At 38.8% G+C, this 16,332-nt stretch overlaps 1 protein-coding gene across 1 annotated transcript in view; it reads left to right on the plus strand.

Moving 5' to 3' along the window:
• SPTLC1 (serine palmitoyltransferase long chain base subunit 1) overlaps positions 1-9,517 on the plus strand; it is a 30,623-nt gene extending 21,106 nt beyond the window's left edge. The window contains exons 11-15 of the mRNA XM_072359532.1: positions 39-135; positions 1,481-1,535; positions 5,121-5,238; positions 5,829-5,902; positions 6,291-9,517. Coding sequence (XP_072215633.1) covers positions 39-135; positions 1,481-1,535; positions 5,121-5,238; positions 5,829-5,902; positions 6,291-6,384 — 438 coding nt within the window. The 3' untranslated portion in view covers positions 6,385-9,517. The remainder of the gene's footprint in view (positions 1-38; positions 136-1,480; positions 1,536-5,120; positions 5,239-5,828; positions 5,903-6,290) is intronic.
• The last annotated feature ends 6,815 nt before the right edge of the window (positions 9,518-16,332 follow it).

Genomic DNA, 16,332 nt, shown 5'->3' on the forward strand with positions numbered 1-16,332 from the left:
GCTATGAATAGGAAGATATATTTTTTTTCTCTCCATAGCGATTGTCTGGTCAAGGCTATTGCTTTTCTGCATCCCTGCCGCCTTTGTTAGCTGCTGCTGCTATTGAGGCTCTGAACATTATGGAAGATAATCCAGGTACTTAATTCAGAAAAGTCTTATTCTTCAGTCATTTTTCAGGCAAAACTCACAGCTACTACTTCTCAGTTTAATTCCTCACCCATTTACTCTTTTACATCTTCTCTTCTTTACAGCTATTTAATTTTACATGCATAAGTTTTTCACTCAGAGGATGGTGAAGCACTGGAACAGGTTGCCCATCCCTGGATACATTCAAGGCCAGGCTGTGTGTGGCTCTGGGCAGCCCAGTCTAGTGGTTGGTGGCCCTGCCCATGTTTAAAACTGTATGATCTTTAAAGGTCCTTTTCAACCCAGGCCATTCTATGATTCTGTGAAGTTTTAGTTTATATAATCTCACATTCTGTTTTTTCTTCTAACATCTTTAATATTTCCTTTCCATGTCAAATGTATTTAGAAGGGAAAGAGGTGGTAGTCATTAATCACCAAATAAGTAATTATTCTACTTTGTAGACTTGTAATAGATTTCTTCCTTGAAGATAAATACTGTTAAGGCAAGCAGAGGAAGATGAATAAAGGTACAGACATAGAAATGGGAGTGTATTTGCTTCATTCTGGACAATCCATTCCTTTCCTCTTGGCAGTTCTTTTCTCCTCTCAGTGAGCATCCAAACAGGTGTATTCTGTGGTCCTGCTGGAGATATATCTGTGGTTCTGGAAGCACTTGAGTACAGGACACTTAAATAAGGCTGTCAGGGAAGAGTTTCTGCTCTGAGAGTCAGAATTGCTCTTGTTCCTAGAGTTTAAGAATGATTTTTTGGGGAATGAGAGACATGTATAATAAGGACAAAATTGGCCAGGTCTTGTTGTGTTTGTTTTAATATTTATTACCGTAAACAGGTTGGAAGAGACCTGCAGACAGACATACTATTTAGTTTGTCTCAAATAAAAAGCACAGGGTCTGTTTAGCCCATACCTGGTCTTCAGAAATTAAATGAAAATAAGAGAAAATAAAGAACTATAGATCCATCAGTCAAAATTTTCTGTTTAAGAATCTGCAGTGTGTAGGTGAGAGGATCAAGGAGCAGAGCCTTCATAACTGTAGACATTATAGATAAATTTGTAAATAAGTTGAATCTGCAAATTCAACCTTGTTTCTCAAGGGTTTGTAACATCGTTTTACTATAATCATGAACCACTTCACCCAGAGTTTGTCAGCTCTGTAATTTCCTTGCAGAAATGGGAATCAAGAGCATTTTCAAAAGGAGTAAAGGGAGTTACAAATTCTATTTACATACATGAGAAAAATTTTTAAAATCTCTAAAATATCTCTTTTTAATTATAGACTTACAGAACTTTAAAGTAGAAACAGGAGATCTAAGCTTTTTTTTTCTTTTTTGTCTAGACATTTTTCAGACTCTTCGGACTAAATGTGAGCGAATTCACAGAGCTTTACAGGGGTAAGTGATACCAAGTTTTTAAAACCTGTTTATAGGTGTTAAAATAACATGATTCCTTATTTCTAGTAGAGAGCATTTAGTCTCTAGAAGAGTGTTATAGCTCTCAGTAGTACAAAGCATATTGAAAAAACTGCCTAAGTAGAATAATTGTGTGCTTGTAGTTTGGGTTGTAGCTTAGCAGATAAGCTTACAGATGCCTCAAAGCATCCTGTAATCAACTAATACTGTGTTGTTCTTCTATATGAGACTTGAATCTTAAACAGTAGTAAAATACTGATTATTCTGGAGTCATACAGCAAACTGCTAGAATTTACTGAAAAATAGTTTCTGTTTTAAGTTCTGTAACTGCCTTAGGAAGTGACTATTTTAGTTGCTTTTTTTGATTCATTTTATTAGTAATAATATATAAACTGAATTTCTACAAGAATTCTCACCTGTAAATTGTATTTATTATTTTAGAATTAATTTTCTTCTGCAGTTTTCCATTGTGCATTACAGAAATGAAGAAAATTTTACATGCAGAGAATCTGTGGTGTGTTACTAATTATACTGCCTGGTTTTAATTATTTATTTTTAATGTTGGCCATTTTTTTTTCTGTATGAACTACTTGTTATTTTAAATAAGCATCCGTATTCTGGTAACAGTGTCCTTCTTCACCCCTTGTTTTATGCTAGAGCTTTAGTTGTGCTCAACTTCTTTGGAGTAGTCTTGGTCTTCTTCCACTGTGATTTATTTCAGATTTGTTTGGAATACTTTGGCTTTCAGATTAAAAATACCCACATGCTGTTATGCTTGAATTATTTTGCGGTCACTTGAGAACTATTTAGTGTCCCCTTCTTACTAGTAGAATGTTGTGACTGAGCTAAAAGAAAAATAACTGTAATATTTCCTCTACCTGTCATTTCAAAGCAACAATTATAAATATGTTTAAGTACAGGAAGAGTATATGCACATGGAGAATTTATCAGCCTTTTACTCATCAATATCTACTGCAAAACAACAGCCTTGATGGTATGGCTGATTTTTTAAAATTCTGTGTTTGATTCTACCTTACTTAATCACTTAAATTCTTTACATACGAAAAAGACAAAAACAAACAAAAACAAACAAACAAAAAACAGCAAGGGAAGTTACTTCTTGGTCATTCTGAGAAAGAACTTGCAGGACTTAACAGTACATGGCAATTGGGCAAGTCTTTAGCTGATTATAAGTTCATTAAACAATCAATGCTGAAGGGAAGACTTGAGCTAATATCTGCAGGATCATGTGTTTGTTTTTTTAATCAGTAAACATGCTAGAAGAAGTCTGTAATGGTTCAGATGGGTGCCAAGGTTTTGAGAAAGATTTGTTGTGTGTTTATTGTAATACTGTTTCATTAAATACTTTCATCTTCTTTGCCTGACCATGGGTCCTGCTCAACTCTAGCTCTTCATTGTGTTCTTATGACAGAGATGAACTACTGGTTTAAGAGAGAGTATAGAGGAAAAATAGAGCTGTACACAGATAATTTGAGGAGGAACACACAACTCTTCTCCTTTCCTCATGTAGAGCAAACACAATAACATATTAAAGAACCAATTTGTGGTTAATGGTCTAAAAAAGTGTTTGTATATGGTCAGTGGGAGGAAGAAATTCATTAGTGTCATAAGTTAAGAGAATGACTTGTTTTGCTTCCTTCAAGTAGCAACTAAGTGCCTATCTGTGGAAGAAATGGAAGAATTCTTCTGAAACCCTTATAGAATTAATTTCTTATTATCTGTGGTGGTTTATATACCATGAAAGAACAGTAACAGATGGAATACCTTTCACAAAAAATCCTAACTTCATAAATAATCTTAGATAATGTGGATTTCTGTCTTGTATTTTAAAATGTCTAGTATCTTAGTGTATATATATTCATATATATATTATATATATAGTATATTCATATATATATATGAAGAAGCTCTCTTGCAGGAAGTCAGGACGGAATGGGGATAGAAGTTCTTTGTCTGTTCTGGATGCTTAACAGTATTAGATAGTATCCTTTAAGTAGTTCACTACTTATGACTTATCCTGCTGAGGTTTTTTTTTTCAATAAAGTTGTCATTGGTGTAAAGCAGATTTATTTCTAAAGATTTCCCCTCCTGCTGAAGCTCAGTGGTTTCTCAGTGAGACTTCATTCTAAGTTTCTGTTCACAACACTGACTGCGATTGTTAACTTCCTTTCCTATGGATGTCCTTCCATGCAGAATTCCCTACAACTGAGAGCTCAGTCTCACCATTCAGTTCTCCATTTTAGGCTGGTAACTGAGGCACAGAGAGCCTGGGTATGCCTTTTGGGAGAGCTTGCTGACCTTACATGTGCATTAGCACATCAGTGTCAGGAGACATCTCTGGTCACTGGATCATACTTGTCTTCTCTGTTCTATTGTTAGAATGGTCTGTGGCATGGATCCTGTAGTGCTGCATGGGATTGTTGTGGCCAAAGTGCAGGGCCTGGCATGTGGTCTTGCTAAACTTCATCCCAGTGGTCTCAGCCCAGTGATCCAGGCTGTTCAGATCTCTCAGTGCACAGTCTTGCTATTCCTAGGCGGAGCTGTGCTTCCTTCCAACTTGGTGTCTTCTGTAAACTTACTGAGGGTACACTCAGTTCCCTCATCCAGGATATCAGTAAAGATATTAAACAGAACAGGTCCCAATGTTGGCTCCTGGAGAATAACTCTTGTGACCAGGGTTATATACATGTCAGGTCTGTAGCAACCAGTTCTAAGGTGCTGATAAACAGTTATCTCCAGGTGCAGACATGAGAGCAATTCTGTTAGAATTACTAGTGTTTAGTCCTTCTAATTAAGCAGCAGAAGGTGCTCTGAAAATTTTCCGTAGGAAAAAATTTAGAATTTTGCCAAAAATAAACCTTCTTTCATATCATCATGTAGGTAGGTAGAAGGTTTTACCATTATTTGTTTTCCAAACTTAGACCCCAAAGCCTCAAGTTTGCTAGTTGTGGTTTTATTAGTAAAATAGTAACATGCTCCTGACATTCTTCTTATATCTTTGGAAGGATCCTGCTAAAGTTTTTTAGTCTTCAGCAGAAGGAGGAACTAGTTATTTTTTCACAAACTTGCTAAAAATACATTTAGATAACTCTTCAAGAAAGGTGCTCTTTTGTTATTTTTGCCTGTTGTAAACTGAAATGTACATGTTTTGCCTGCAGTAGTGTGATGAATAGTATAGATATAGATTTAATGGTTACAGAGGAAAGAGGAAGTCCTCTAAAATAGCTAGGGGAAAGTAATAGAACGCATCAGAAAAAAAGTGCTTCCGTACTGTAATTTGAATAGATATACTTGGACTTTTGTGAGTATTTTCAGTATTTTCGTAGCTTCTGTGAAGATTATTAAGACAAAGTATGTCCCTGTACATGTTGATTTTTATGCTGTGAATGCTAGCATGGAAAACTGTTAGTGAACAGCTATTCCTAATGTAAAAAAAAATAAGAATAAAAAATTAATAATGTCTTCTATGAAATATCCTTCTCTTCTAGAACTTTGACACTTATCTATTTGTAAAGTGTTTTTTTTGTTTGTTTGTTTGTTTTTTAGGATTCCTGGCTTAAGAGTAGTGGGAGAATCATTTTCTCCAGCATTGCACTTAAGGTTGGAAGATAGTTATGGATCTAGAGAAAATGATGTAAAGTTGCTCAAGAGAATTGTGGATTATGTAAGTGTCCGTCTAACAGCTAAAATATATCATTGCCTTTCAATGTGAACAGTGAATGAAATGCAAACATGTAGAGTGACTTGTGGGTAACTTGTTTAGTATACTTGTTGCAGGAATGCTGCAAGAAATCTGCTTATTCATTGAGTCTAGGGCTACTAAAAACATATCTTCACATTCACTTACTTTCTCTAGTGTAAAATAGATGGAAAGTAATTTTAGATTTCATGGGGCAGATATACAAGACTACACCACAGACAGAAGTTTGATTATCCTTGAAAATACACTTAACTTTATTTGAATGGCCTAATGAACATAGCATTTTTGTCTAATTATTTGGAGAGGGAAGTTGAAGAAGCTACATCTAACTTCCTTAATTTTACATGGCTACCTTTTATTAAAATTAAATATGCTTTTTGCACAGCTCTTTCCATTTAGGGAAGAGTTATCCTGACACAGAAGTAGTGAAAATAGTTATATGCATTCGATGATCTAAATGATATACCTTTAGAAATTCCCAAACTGTATTTTCATCTATACACTCAACCTTTTGTTTTGTTCTCTTTGGCTTCTGTCTGTACTTTCATCCGTAGTGCATAAATAGTGGTATTGCATTAACTCAGGCCCGCTATCTGGAGAAAGAAGAAAAGTGTCTTCCTTCACCCAGGTAAGCAGAAAATCAATATATTATTTCATTTTATGGGATATGACTCTGTGTTTTCATGCAGCAGAATTTTGAGAAAGGATGCTGATGCCCTGAAATAACGACTGTATCTAAACTACCTGAATCCTAGCAATCAGCATGGCACTGTCTTCACTTGTTTTCCATGAGCTGTGCATGTGCAGACAACAGTAAAATTTATCTCCAGCTTGTGTATGTGGGGAACAGGGTGAGAATATTCTGACCATTTCCATTTTAGTCATCTGTCTTGTGTCTGGTTTAATTTGAATTACTACCTAGAGGTAGAAGTTATAATGTGTTAGCTAGGTACAGGAAAAGCCTAAAACTGAAGACAAGGATTATATGTACTTACGTTGTGGTTTTCTTTTTCTAGTATTCGAGTAGTGGTAACAGTGGAACAAACAGAACAAGAACTGGACAAAGCTGCATCACTTATTAAGGAAGCTGCAGCATCTGTACTGAATTAACCACAGTTTTGGATTCCTTTTTCCTCAAACTATGAAAATAAATGTTTAATGTTGTGTAGTGAATTCCACTTCAGATATTAAAGCTTATCCACCATAGACATTAAAACCTAACTAATGAGGTTGTTTCAGGATTGTGAAAATACAGTGATGCTTAGAATGCTGAATTTTGGAAATGGTGAATGACACAATGTACTTAAAATTCAAAATCTACACTTTAGTAACATTCCTAAAAATGGGGTATCACTGTTGCTTGCAGTTTTTTACAGGTTTCATCTTAAAAAGCCTTGAATTTATTTCTTTAGCCCCCTAAATGTTACCACATATATGGAGAGAGAGAGAGAGAGAGATGAGATACGAATAGATATGAATATAATTCATTTTTTTCCTCAAAACATCTAAAATGTACATCTCAGTATGTAGGAAGTTCACTTGCTTTCGGAATGAAGATAGGCTGTTCCTAATATTACCATAAGAGAGAAGTAACACATTAAGAAATAGTTTTGTGCTGTATTGAGTCATTCCTAGGGGGAACTTCAGTTCTTACTTTGTTTATATCTGTTTAACCATTTCTGAATGCAGTTTCTCAGAATGCCTTGTCAGATAATTGCTATTAAAATGATAAATTTATATTTCACACTGTTTGCATACTGCAATTTCATATGTAAATACGCATATTTGATTTTATGGGTGAGATTTTTCTTATCAACTGAAACACTTAAACTGAAAACTCTGAATTGTGAGGGTGTTGCAGTATCGTTATAGTATGTTTAGTCAGGGGTTTTCTGCACTTGTTTTGAAGAGGGGGCATAAATGACATGAAGAAGAACCAAAGTTCTGAAATGGCAACTGAATACTAGCTTATTCAAACAGCTGTGAAGCACTAAAAGGTGTGTATTAAGTTGTAGCTCTAAACAGCTGCTGTGCATTAGAGATGAACACTCACAGTGTTTAGATGGTACACCTGCTACTGAAATGCAACTCAATATGTGCACATAAAACCCCAACATAATTAGTAATATTTGGAGTTCTGTGCTCTTGTAATTTTCAGTAGTCAGAGATAGATAGAAGCATAACACCAATCTGAGGAAACCAGTAAGGATGGATGACAGTAAGCCATGGCTTTTAATCAAATAAAATCGTATTTCAGTGTATTTTTAACAGTACTATTTCAAAAAACTTTGTGTTCTACCTGATCTGTATTCTGAGTAGTTTTGTACTTACTTTTCTTTTTGGTTGCTGCCACAAGGACTACAGTACTATTTTTGAGAAAGATCGTTGTTTAAATAAACATTTTATTCAAATCTGTACTACATATTATGTACTTAGACACTGTAGCGCAATTCAGCCATATTTTGTAGAATATTCTGCATCAGAAGACTGTAGTCTGTGTTGTCTCCTCTAGTTCTGAATGGCTTCATCTTTGCTGTGGCTTCCAAAGCTTCTGAACTTTGTCTTCTTAGGTAAAACCTGCTGGAGTTACTCTTGGGCACTTTTGTTACTGGTACAGCCAGTACTAGAAATACTCAAATAGTTTTTTGTGTACAGCAGATACTTCATCCCAATGTGAAAAAGTATTCATCTTACATTTACGTTTATGTTTTTCTCTCTTAACTTTGACTAAAATCCTGTGACAAGCCATCTATTTAAAAAGCAAAAATGTGAGGATGGAAGCTGATTGCTGTTTTGTGGACTAGAGCTGATGTGCCTTCTCAAGAGCAATCAGCCTTCTCAGGTTCTTAAGAGGTTTTGTGAGATGGAAATTAAAATTGACTGGAAAGCACTGAGCTTGTGAGCCGTTTTTGGATTGATAATACAAAACTGATTTTTCCTATCAAACTCAAGCTTTTTGGCTGGGGACAAATGGAGGGGTTGGATTCCATTGCAGCATAACTGTTGTAGCGTTCAGGGCAAACCTATGAAGGTAGCTAAGTAACTGATTAGCATTAATATAGAAGGCTGTAGAATCCATACTGACTTCTTCCATTTTAGGTCCTCCGGAAATAGAGGAATTTTGTTGTTGCACTCCTGAGAACTAGCAATGAAGTTTTAGGCGTCACAACTTCAAAACTTTTCTGATGAGACTGAAGTTGAAGTATGTTGTTAAGAAATGTTATCAGTAATTCATGTAGCAAACACATACCCAGCATTAAAATATTGATACATCAGCATTTATCATTTTTTCTTGCTTCAGAAATTGTTTAGGAAATCAGCACTTGGATGAAACTGAAGTGAATTTATTTCTGTTTTTATCAATTATTGCCACTAATATGTTTTCTGCTTGGAGGTTATATACATGGTCTCTTTGAGAAATTATGGTCCTTAAGCAATGTAGCTGGTGGGGAGAGATATCCCTTGTCAGTTTGAGCATGTCTGGTTCTCTTCATTTTCTCTCTTCTGATAAATGTCTCTGTTTTACATGGCAAGCAGATGAAGAACAACAGTGACCTAGGTTCAGGTTAGGGAGATTGCAGGTGATAAACTTTTGACATTAGAAAATCAGACTAGGAAGCCTTTTAAGGTTCTTAAAATTCTCAGTGCTCTTTGCTGATAAATGAATGTATGAGCCTGTTTTAGTTGTTTTGTGGCTTTGTTTGGATGACATGGGACTCTTTCACTAGTTTCTTCAGATGCTGGAGTGAGATTGGGGCCTTAGTACATAATAGGAAGCACATTTAGGATACCATGAGGTGAATCAAAAGCGTAGGAGCCATATTCTGAACTCTGGCAGTGAGGCATGGACTCAGATGTGAATGATCAAATCATTTATTACAGGTTCTCACATCACTTACACACATTCACAAGATTCCAGTTTTAGCTTTCCCATCTGCCATTTCATGTCAACAAGGTATTGCACAAATACTCCATAACCGTGCATACCAGTGCTTATCCAGTCAGAGCCTTTTGCTTTTTTCTTCTAGAGATATCCTTGGTTCTCAGCACTGCTTTCTCATGCTGTTTGTCTTGCTTCACAGCTGCTGCTCTGAATAGTCTGTCTTGTATTCTCACCATACCCCCTTTCTAATTAGCATACTATACCACACTATAAAATAATATCACGAATTATATTAATAATGTACAAATCATAATCAGGGCCTCGATTGATAACATAGTAAATGTAAGAAAAGAGTTACACAGAAGGTCGTGAGTTTTTTGCACCCAGGCAATCTTGGATAATTCCTTGAATGGGAAATGGAAACTCCCTAAGCTAAGCATTATTACGTATTGACTCCTGAGAGAGGGCAAACCACCAGAAAGGAGAGAGAAGGAATATGCTACACTTGTACACAACTACGTTTGTGCTCCCCATCCCTGTGGCCAGTGTGTGACGCAGAGCCCAAGCCATATGCCTGCTCATAAAGTAAAACAAACTACTGAAGCTAGCTGTCTCTCTACAAAACAAGACCCATGCAGAAAGTATTTACAGTCACAGCTGCTTATTCCTGTGGTTTCTTGCTGACCAAAGTGAGAACACTGCCATCGTCGTTTACCGACATATTGCTGGCTGAATCCACATTGCCCAAGTCATTATTAACTTGATCAAGTACTTGATTTATCGCTTTGTTAATCAAAACTCTTACATAGGATATAATGCAAGGAACACAGATAAAAGGCACACAAAAATCAGGAGGCACATTAGCCCTAACTTAATTAGTTTCTGAATCCAAGGGCCCTGACATTGAAACCACACGCAGAACCACCCCCATGAAGTTCCCATGCGTAATTTCTGCACACCTTCCTGCAGTTGCTGAATGCTCTGATGGATGGAGGTAGAATGTTCCAATACATTCATACAGCACAGTCCTTCAGTGTCCTCACAGCAAGGTCCTTGTGTGAGAAGCAGGAAGTCAATAGCAGCTCTGTTCTGTAATGCAGAGTGACAAACAGGGTCAACATCCAGTAACAGGTCTGAAAGTGCTTGTGAGGTTGTGTTTGCTAAGCCAGCATCCTAGCTTATTTAAAATAGCTAATGCTTTAGCAGCTGCTACCCCTAGAGTGAAGAGTGAGGCAAACACAATTGATTCCCTGTTCCAAAATTCAATCTTGTCTTTGCAATTTTATCAAAAGCATGAATATTTCTTCATATTCTACCATGATTTTGGTGTTTTGCAAGGACAATAATTCAGATTCGTCATTTAATAAGGTCAACCTGCCCAAGGAGCAATGCCCTCCTTTAATATACAATGGAATGTTTGGCCACGTGCAATCTCCACATATTAAAAATACCCCTCAGAGTAATTGAAGGGGTAAATTACTTGATTTTGAAATATTTGAAGATGTGTAATCACACCAGGCTGATGCATTTCTATACGCCAGCACTGTAGCAGTGACTGACTGAAAAATACACACTAATCCATTTTTACTGATCTCAAAAAGTCTAGCTCCTGTGGGGGTAGCAATACTGGGGGCAGGTGGGGTACCCACTGGTCCTACATGTCCACTATCCAGTTGCCTCCCCAGACCTCTTCCTGCACAGCTGAGGAAGCACTAGTGCTGTGAGCCAGTTGTTCCCATTTCCCTTGATCAAGGGGAAGTCCTGCCAGACATGTAGCAAATGTAAATGGAGAGTCAGGGGATGACACTGATAAGCAGTGAGTGTTCTGTCCAGTGTCATTGGCATCACCCACACATTAGTCTTAAGATGTGAAGGTATCCATGCAGTATTTATGATGATGGTGCAGCACATGAAGGTGATGCCCACAGAAGAGGTCATACTGCCCTTGCTGGAATCCATCACAGTCCTGCACCTGTGGAGATACTAGCATAACCTCTCCCCCAAGTTATCAGTAAGAACAGGCTGTCCCATTGACCCAGTTCCAGATTCTTTACTCATACAGTAGCTTTTCCCATGAATATTCATTCTTTCCTCATTAACTGAAACAAAATGACGGGCTGTCGATGGTCCTCCCTCATCACACCATCGATTTTAGAAGTTCAATACATGTGTAGCTTTAGCGAGCCTTTCTGCTGGAAATCCCTTTTCCATTCCCCCTTTTTGCTCAAGTAGCATAGCTTTAAGGGTGCCGTGAGTACGTTCAACTATGGTTTGTCCTGTGGGTAAGCGTGGTATGCCCGTGAGACGTTTGATTTCTCATGATTGAAGAAACTGTAATACTTTCTGGTATATATATATTCCAGGCCATTATTATATATTATAATAGTTTTTGGTATCACAAGAGTTGCAAAGGCCAAAAGAAAATGCTTGCATATGTCATGGGCCTTTTCTCCAGTATGTGCTGTCACTGCTATGGCACTGTGGTGGAATGTGTATGGCATGCAGTCAAGCCTGTTCAAATGAATAATATATAACACCAGCTAACTGATCTGCTTATCTGTTTCCTTCTGCTAAAGGTCCTGGCAAAGTGGTACATGATCAGATGTGTGTTATATAAAGTTTGGTTCCCGTCTAGAATCAACTAGAGATGAAAGAGTATACAGAAGCACAAACAGTTTTCAATTAGAAATGTCTCTTAGATACAATCCTTCCATCTAGTCACTATTCCTGTGACATAGGCTAAATCAGTGATGATGTTAAATGGCCTGGACCACTTTCGAGATGCACTTACGACTGCAGCCCATTCTACAATCTGTGGAGAGCCTTTTATTGTCTGAATGTCCAATTGCCGTTAGCTGGATGTGTGCTACCATACAATTACTGACTGACCTGTTCTCCCTGACCCATCCATGAATACAGCCAAGGCAGCTAAGGGTATCAAGGAACATTTTGCCATCTCCTGTATGATGAAATGCATTTGTAGCAATTTATGCCCCCTTGGGTGTATTGACGTCGCTCTGGTGAATCCCTCCATTGCTACCGGAAACAGCAGTGAACAATGAAACAATCATTGCAACATGTTTGTAGATGCAGGTAACATAATTACTAAAGGTTCAGACCCGGTCAGCAATAACAACCTTGGTCTTTCTCACATAAAAAGAGCAGAAATCATTTCAAATTGCGTGGTGATGGTTTTAGAAAACCGATGAGGCAAAAAAAAAATCCATTCCAGTATTAAAAGATGATCCTACAAAGTATTATTCCACTGAAAGACAAGAGCTTAAGGCTGAAAATCTGGATTCAGCACTGTTAAGTGAAAAAGAAGGGCAAGGTCGTATCGCTGAGCTTGTTGCTGAGATGGTTGTGGCAACCTTCTGCAAAGCTTGCAGGTGTCAGTGATCTTTTGGAATCTAAAGCTGGATCGCCCTATAATAACTACAATAATGGGTGTGGGATTTCATTAGATATTCACGGCAGAGGACAGATCTAATTTATAGTCCCTAACAGCCTTTGCATATCATCTAGAGTTTGGATGTCCAAATCCGGTTTAAGTTATTGTGAAGTGCTAGTCTGATTTGTAATTCTCCATCCTCAATACTTCTGTGGCAAACTCTTTTGGGCCTTTTCCAGAGCTACCTCTAAATCACAGCTTCTTATGTTGTCAGGGACTACAGCCGTGGCATATCGCATTTCTTTAGTCGACTTGGTTGCCGCAAGAATGTTATCCATGTAATGATAAATAACAGCATTAAACAGTTTTTGCATCTAAGGCTCTGGCAACAAACCACTGAGAGATCGTGGGGCTGTTTTTCATGCCTTGAGGTAATACCGTCCAGTGATACCACTGGGTTGGTGCCACCACATTTACAGAAGGGATGGAAAAAGCAAACTGAAGAGCATCATTGAGATCCAGGGGATGTTGAAAAAGCAGACTTCTAAGTCAGTAGTGAGCCAGGCACGGTGAGCAATCACAGTCACATCTGAGCCTGTGTCCAAAATCCCTGAAACATCTTTGTGGTGGATTGCCCAGTTCTGGAGTACAGGTTAAGTTAGGCTGAGCATCTGAAACCTTTTGGGTCCATGCTATCTGAGGGGCCCCAGTAGATCCAAACCCTGTAGCCCCTCCCCCGTCCACAGGTACAGCCAGCACCAACTGTGCCCAAAAGTGAATCAGTTGGGCAATACAAGCACCCGCTGGTACTTCACATTGGGGCATGGTTGTCCAGGCCATAATGTTAAAGTTGTTGATGTCTGCGCTGGGTCTACTTGTGTTGTCACGTGCCTCCACCGTAAGATCCGACCCCCGTTTCCCCGCACGGGCTGCCCGTCCTTTACAATACAGCGGACAGACTTCCGGTCCCGAGGGCCCGGGGGCCTCTTTATTAGGACAGTCTCAGCTTAAACGACTTGGTTGTTCACATGCGAAACAGTTGCATGAATTCCATTTCGTGTCTGCGTCTCGGCGAGCGGCAGCGGAGCGCCGAGCGATGGCGGGGAGCGGAGAGCGGGGGGCAGGGACGACCCGGAGCGGACCGCTGCCGCGGGGCTATGGGCTCATCCCAGCAGCGTTGGGGCAGTGATTTTTCTTGTCGTCGGTCGGGGGAGGGGTTGCAATCGTGAATCGGATCCGGGCAGGAGCTGCTTTCCCGCAGCGAGTGGCAGCGGCGGGCACGGCGGGGAATGCCATGCTGAACCGTGGAAGAATTTGTCCTTCCTCGTCGAATTTGTTTGAGCGCTTCTGAAACTTGGCGCCAAACAGGTAAAAGTTTAACAGCTGTTTTATCTGCAGGAGAGGGATCGGGTTATTTCTCCAGGTCCGCCGGCCCGGGATCCAGCGGATTCTCTGACCCATCCCGCCCATTATTTAAGGTCGCTCCTAACGACGAAGGTGCCGCGGACTCTGCCGAGCCTGCCGAACCCGTATGTTTCTTTAAGTCTCAAAAACAGTTTTCCATGGCCCTAAAAGGCTTTGCGCCGCAGTATCTGAGCAAGTAGCAGCGTCCCAGAATCTTATGCCAATTATGTCCCAAACTGCCCCATCGAATGAAAGCCCGGATTTCCGAAACTGAGGGACATTTTTGTTATCCATTTAAGAAAAGTAGCTGATGCTGAGGTAGGTACGGTTCAATTCTGAACTTTTAAAGTTCTCTGTAGTACTTTGAGATTTACTCATTGCACCTTTGTTAGTGAGCTCCCCATAGTAGCCCAAATCCACTCCAGTACTAAAAAGGGGTCTCTCAGAGTACCATCCCACTTTGTATGATGCTTCTGCAGAATACCCTCCATCATCTGGTAAACTGCTTTACATTCCTTGGACGTTTTCCCATCCATAGTTCCCCACTGCTCACCTCTGATCTCCCAGGGATGACATTGCCATGCAGTCAATCCTGGTTCCTTTCAGCAGACTGAAGCTGAGTGAGCCTTGCCACCAGTCAGCCAAATAAACCAATTCAAGTCCCTGCTCCAGGGTGCCATTTGTTTCAACCAGACCCAGACTCAGATGTGAACGATCCAAATCGTTATTACAGGTTCTCACATAATTCACATACATTCATAAGATTCCATTTTTAGCTTTCCCATCCGTGCTTACAATTTTCCCATCCACCTTTACACACTGAGAAAGTATTGCACAGACACTCCATAGCTGTGCATACAGGTGCTTTTCCAGTCAGAGCCATGGGCTCTTTTGCAATGGGTTCCTTTTTCTTCTCTCTTCTTCTAGAGATATCCTTGGTTCTCAGTGTTGCTTTCTCGTGCTGTTTGTCTTGCTTCACAGCTGCTGCTCTGAATAGCCTTTCTTGTATTCCCACATGGAACTTCAGTATTTCACATGGAAAACAAAGATCTGGATTCTTAATTTTAATTCAACTAATTTATTTATTTCACCCTGCCACCTATTTGGACAGAGTTTTAACTAAGTGGAAGCACTAGGATGAAAAGTGGTGGTTTAACAGTTGATTGTTATTTGTATGAGTTCATTTTTTTTTTAATAGAAAAACCTACAGATGTCTTTTCTGTTTTTTTATACTAACCATTATTTTTGGATAGGCGGTAAAGTGCGTAAGGAAACTATTAGGAAAGAAGTAGAAGTATGGCTGTATAACTTTGATTGTTGGTTTTTTTTTTCCACTTTTGAAATACAAACCCAGCCGCTGCACAGAAAGGGATACTGTCTCCTTTCTGTCACTCCATCTGGAATTTATTATTTTCAACAGGGTTGTGGAGCGTTGGCATTCTGTGATCTATGAAGTTGCTACTGCAAAAGTGTCTCGCATCTTGAGATGACTTAGGAACTGTCCATGAGCTGGAAATGCTGCTTAGGTTGAGGAAATATTTACCACTAACACGAAGTATTTGTGCGTTAAACTGTTTTGGTATTCCAATAAAAGGGAGTGTCTGGATAATGTTTCTTGTTGTGTTTTTTATGTTCCTTGGCAGTTTTCATGCTAATAAGATAATGGATTTAGGCTGTCTTGCTGTTGATGGATTGCTCAGATGTTCATTTCCTGTTGTGCGTGTGTTAGGTCATTCCAAAGTAAGTGTAATAAAAGTCACATACACAATAAATCAGATGAGTTGCAAGTTACTAGAAGGTGGAAATATCAATCAGGGAAGAACTGCTCTATACACAACCAGTTTCTAGTACTTACATAGTAGGTACTAAAAGAAAATAGACAATGGGCCAGGTACGGCTTTGCTGTGACTTGATCTGGAATTTCCAATATATCAGCAAACCCCTTAATCCAGGTAAAATATGCTCACCTCTGAAAGACTGCTACAGAATAAAATACTATAATTTTGACTGTTTTACTACATGGATAATATTTGTCTATTTAACCTGTTCCGACCTGGCTTTGAATACTCATGGAGAGTGACTGATGTGCATTTTTCAACAAGGAAGCCAGTGTTGACAAGAGTGAGTTAGTACTGGATTCACATGTAAAATATTAAGTGGAACTGGAAATACAGTTAACCTGGGGTTTATGTATTTGATGCAAAGCAAAATAAGAACATGGATGCACTTAAGATATGGGAGGGTGGAATACTTAAAAAGATATGTAAACTAAACTCTACATATGTAGTAGGTGAAATCAGTGTTTTTATTTCTTGGACTAAAAACATTCAAGTGTGTTTGCTTTCTGTTTGTATACTTACTTGTTTGTGTGAATGCCTGA

The sequence above is a fragment of the Excalfactoria chinensis genome, chromosome Z (genome assembly GCF_039878825.1).
Source record: "Excalfactoria chinensis isolate bCotChi1 chromosome Z, bCotChi1.hap2, whole genome shotgun sequence".
Taxonomy (NCBI): domain Eukaryota; kingdom Metazoa; phylum Chordata; class Aves; order Galliformes; family Phasianidae; genus Excalfactoria; species Excalfactoria chinensis.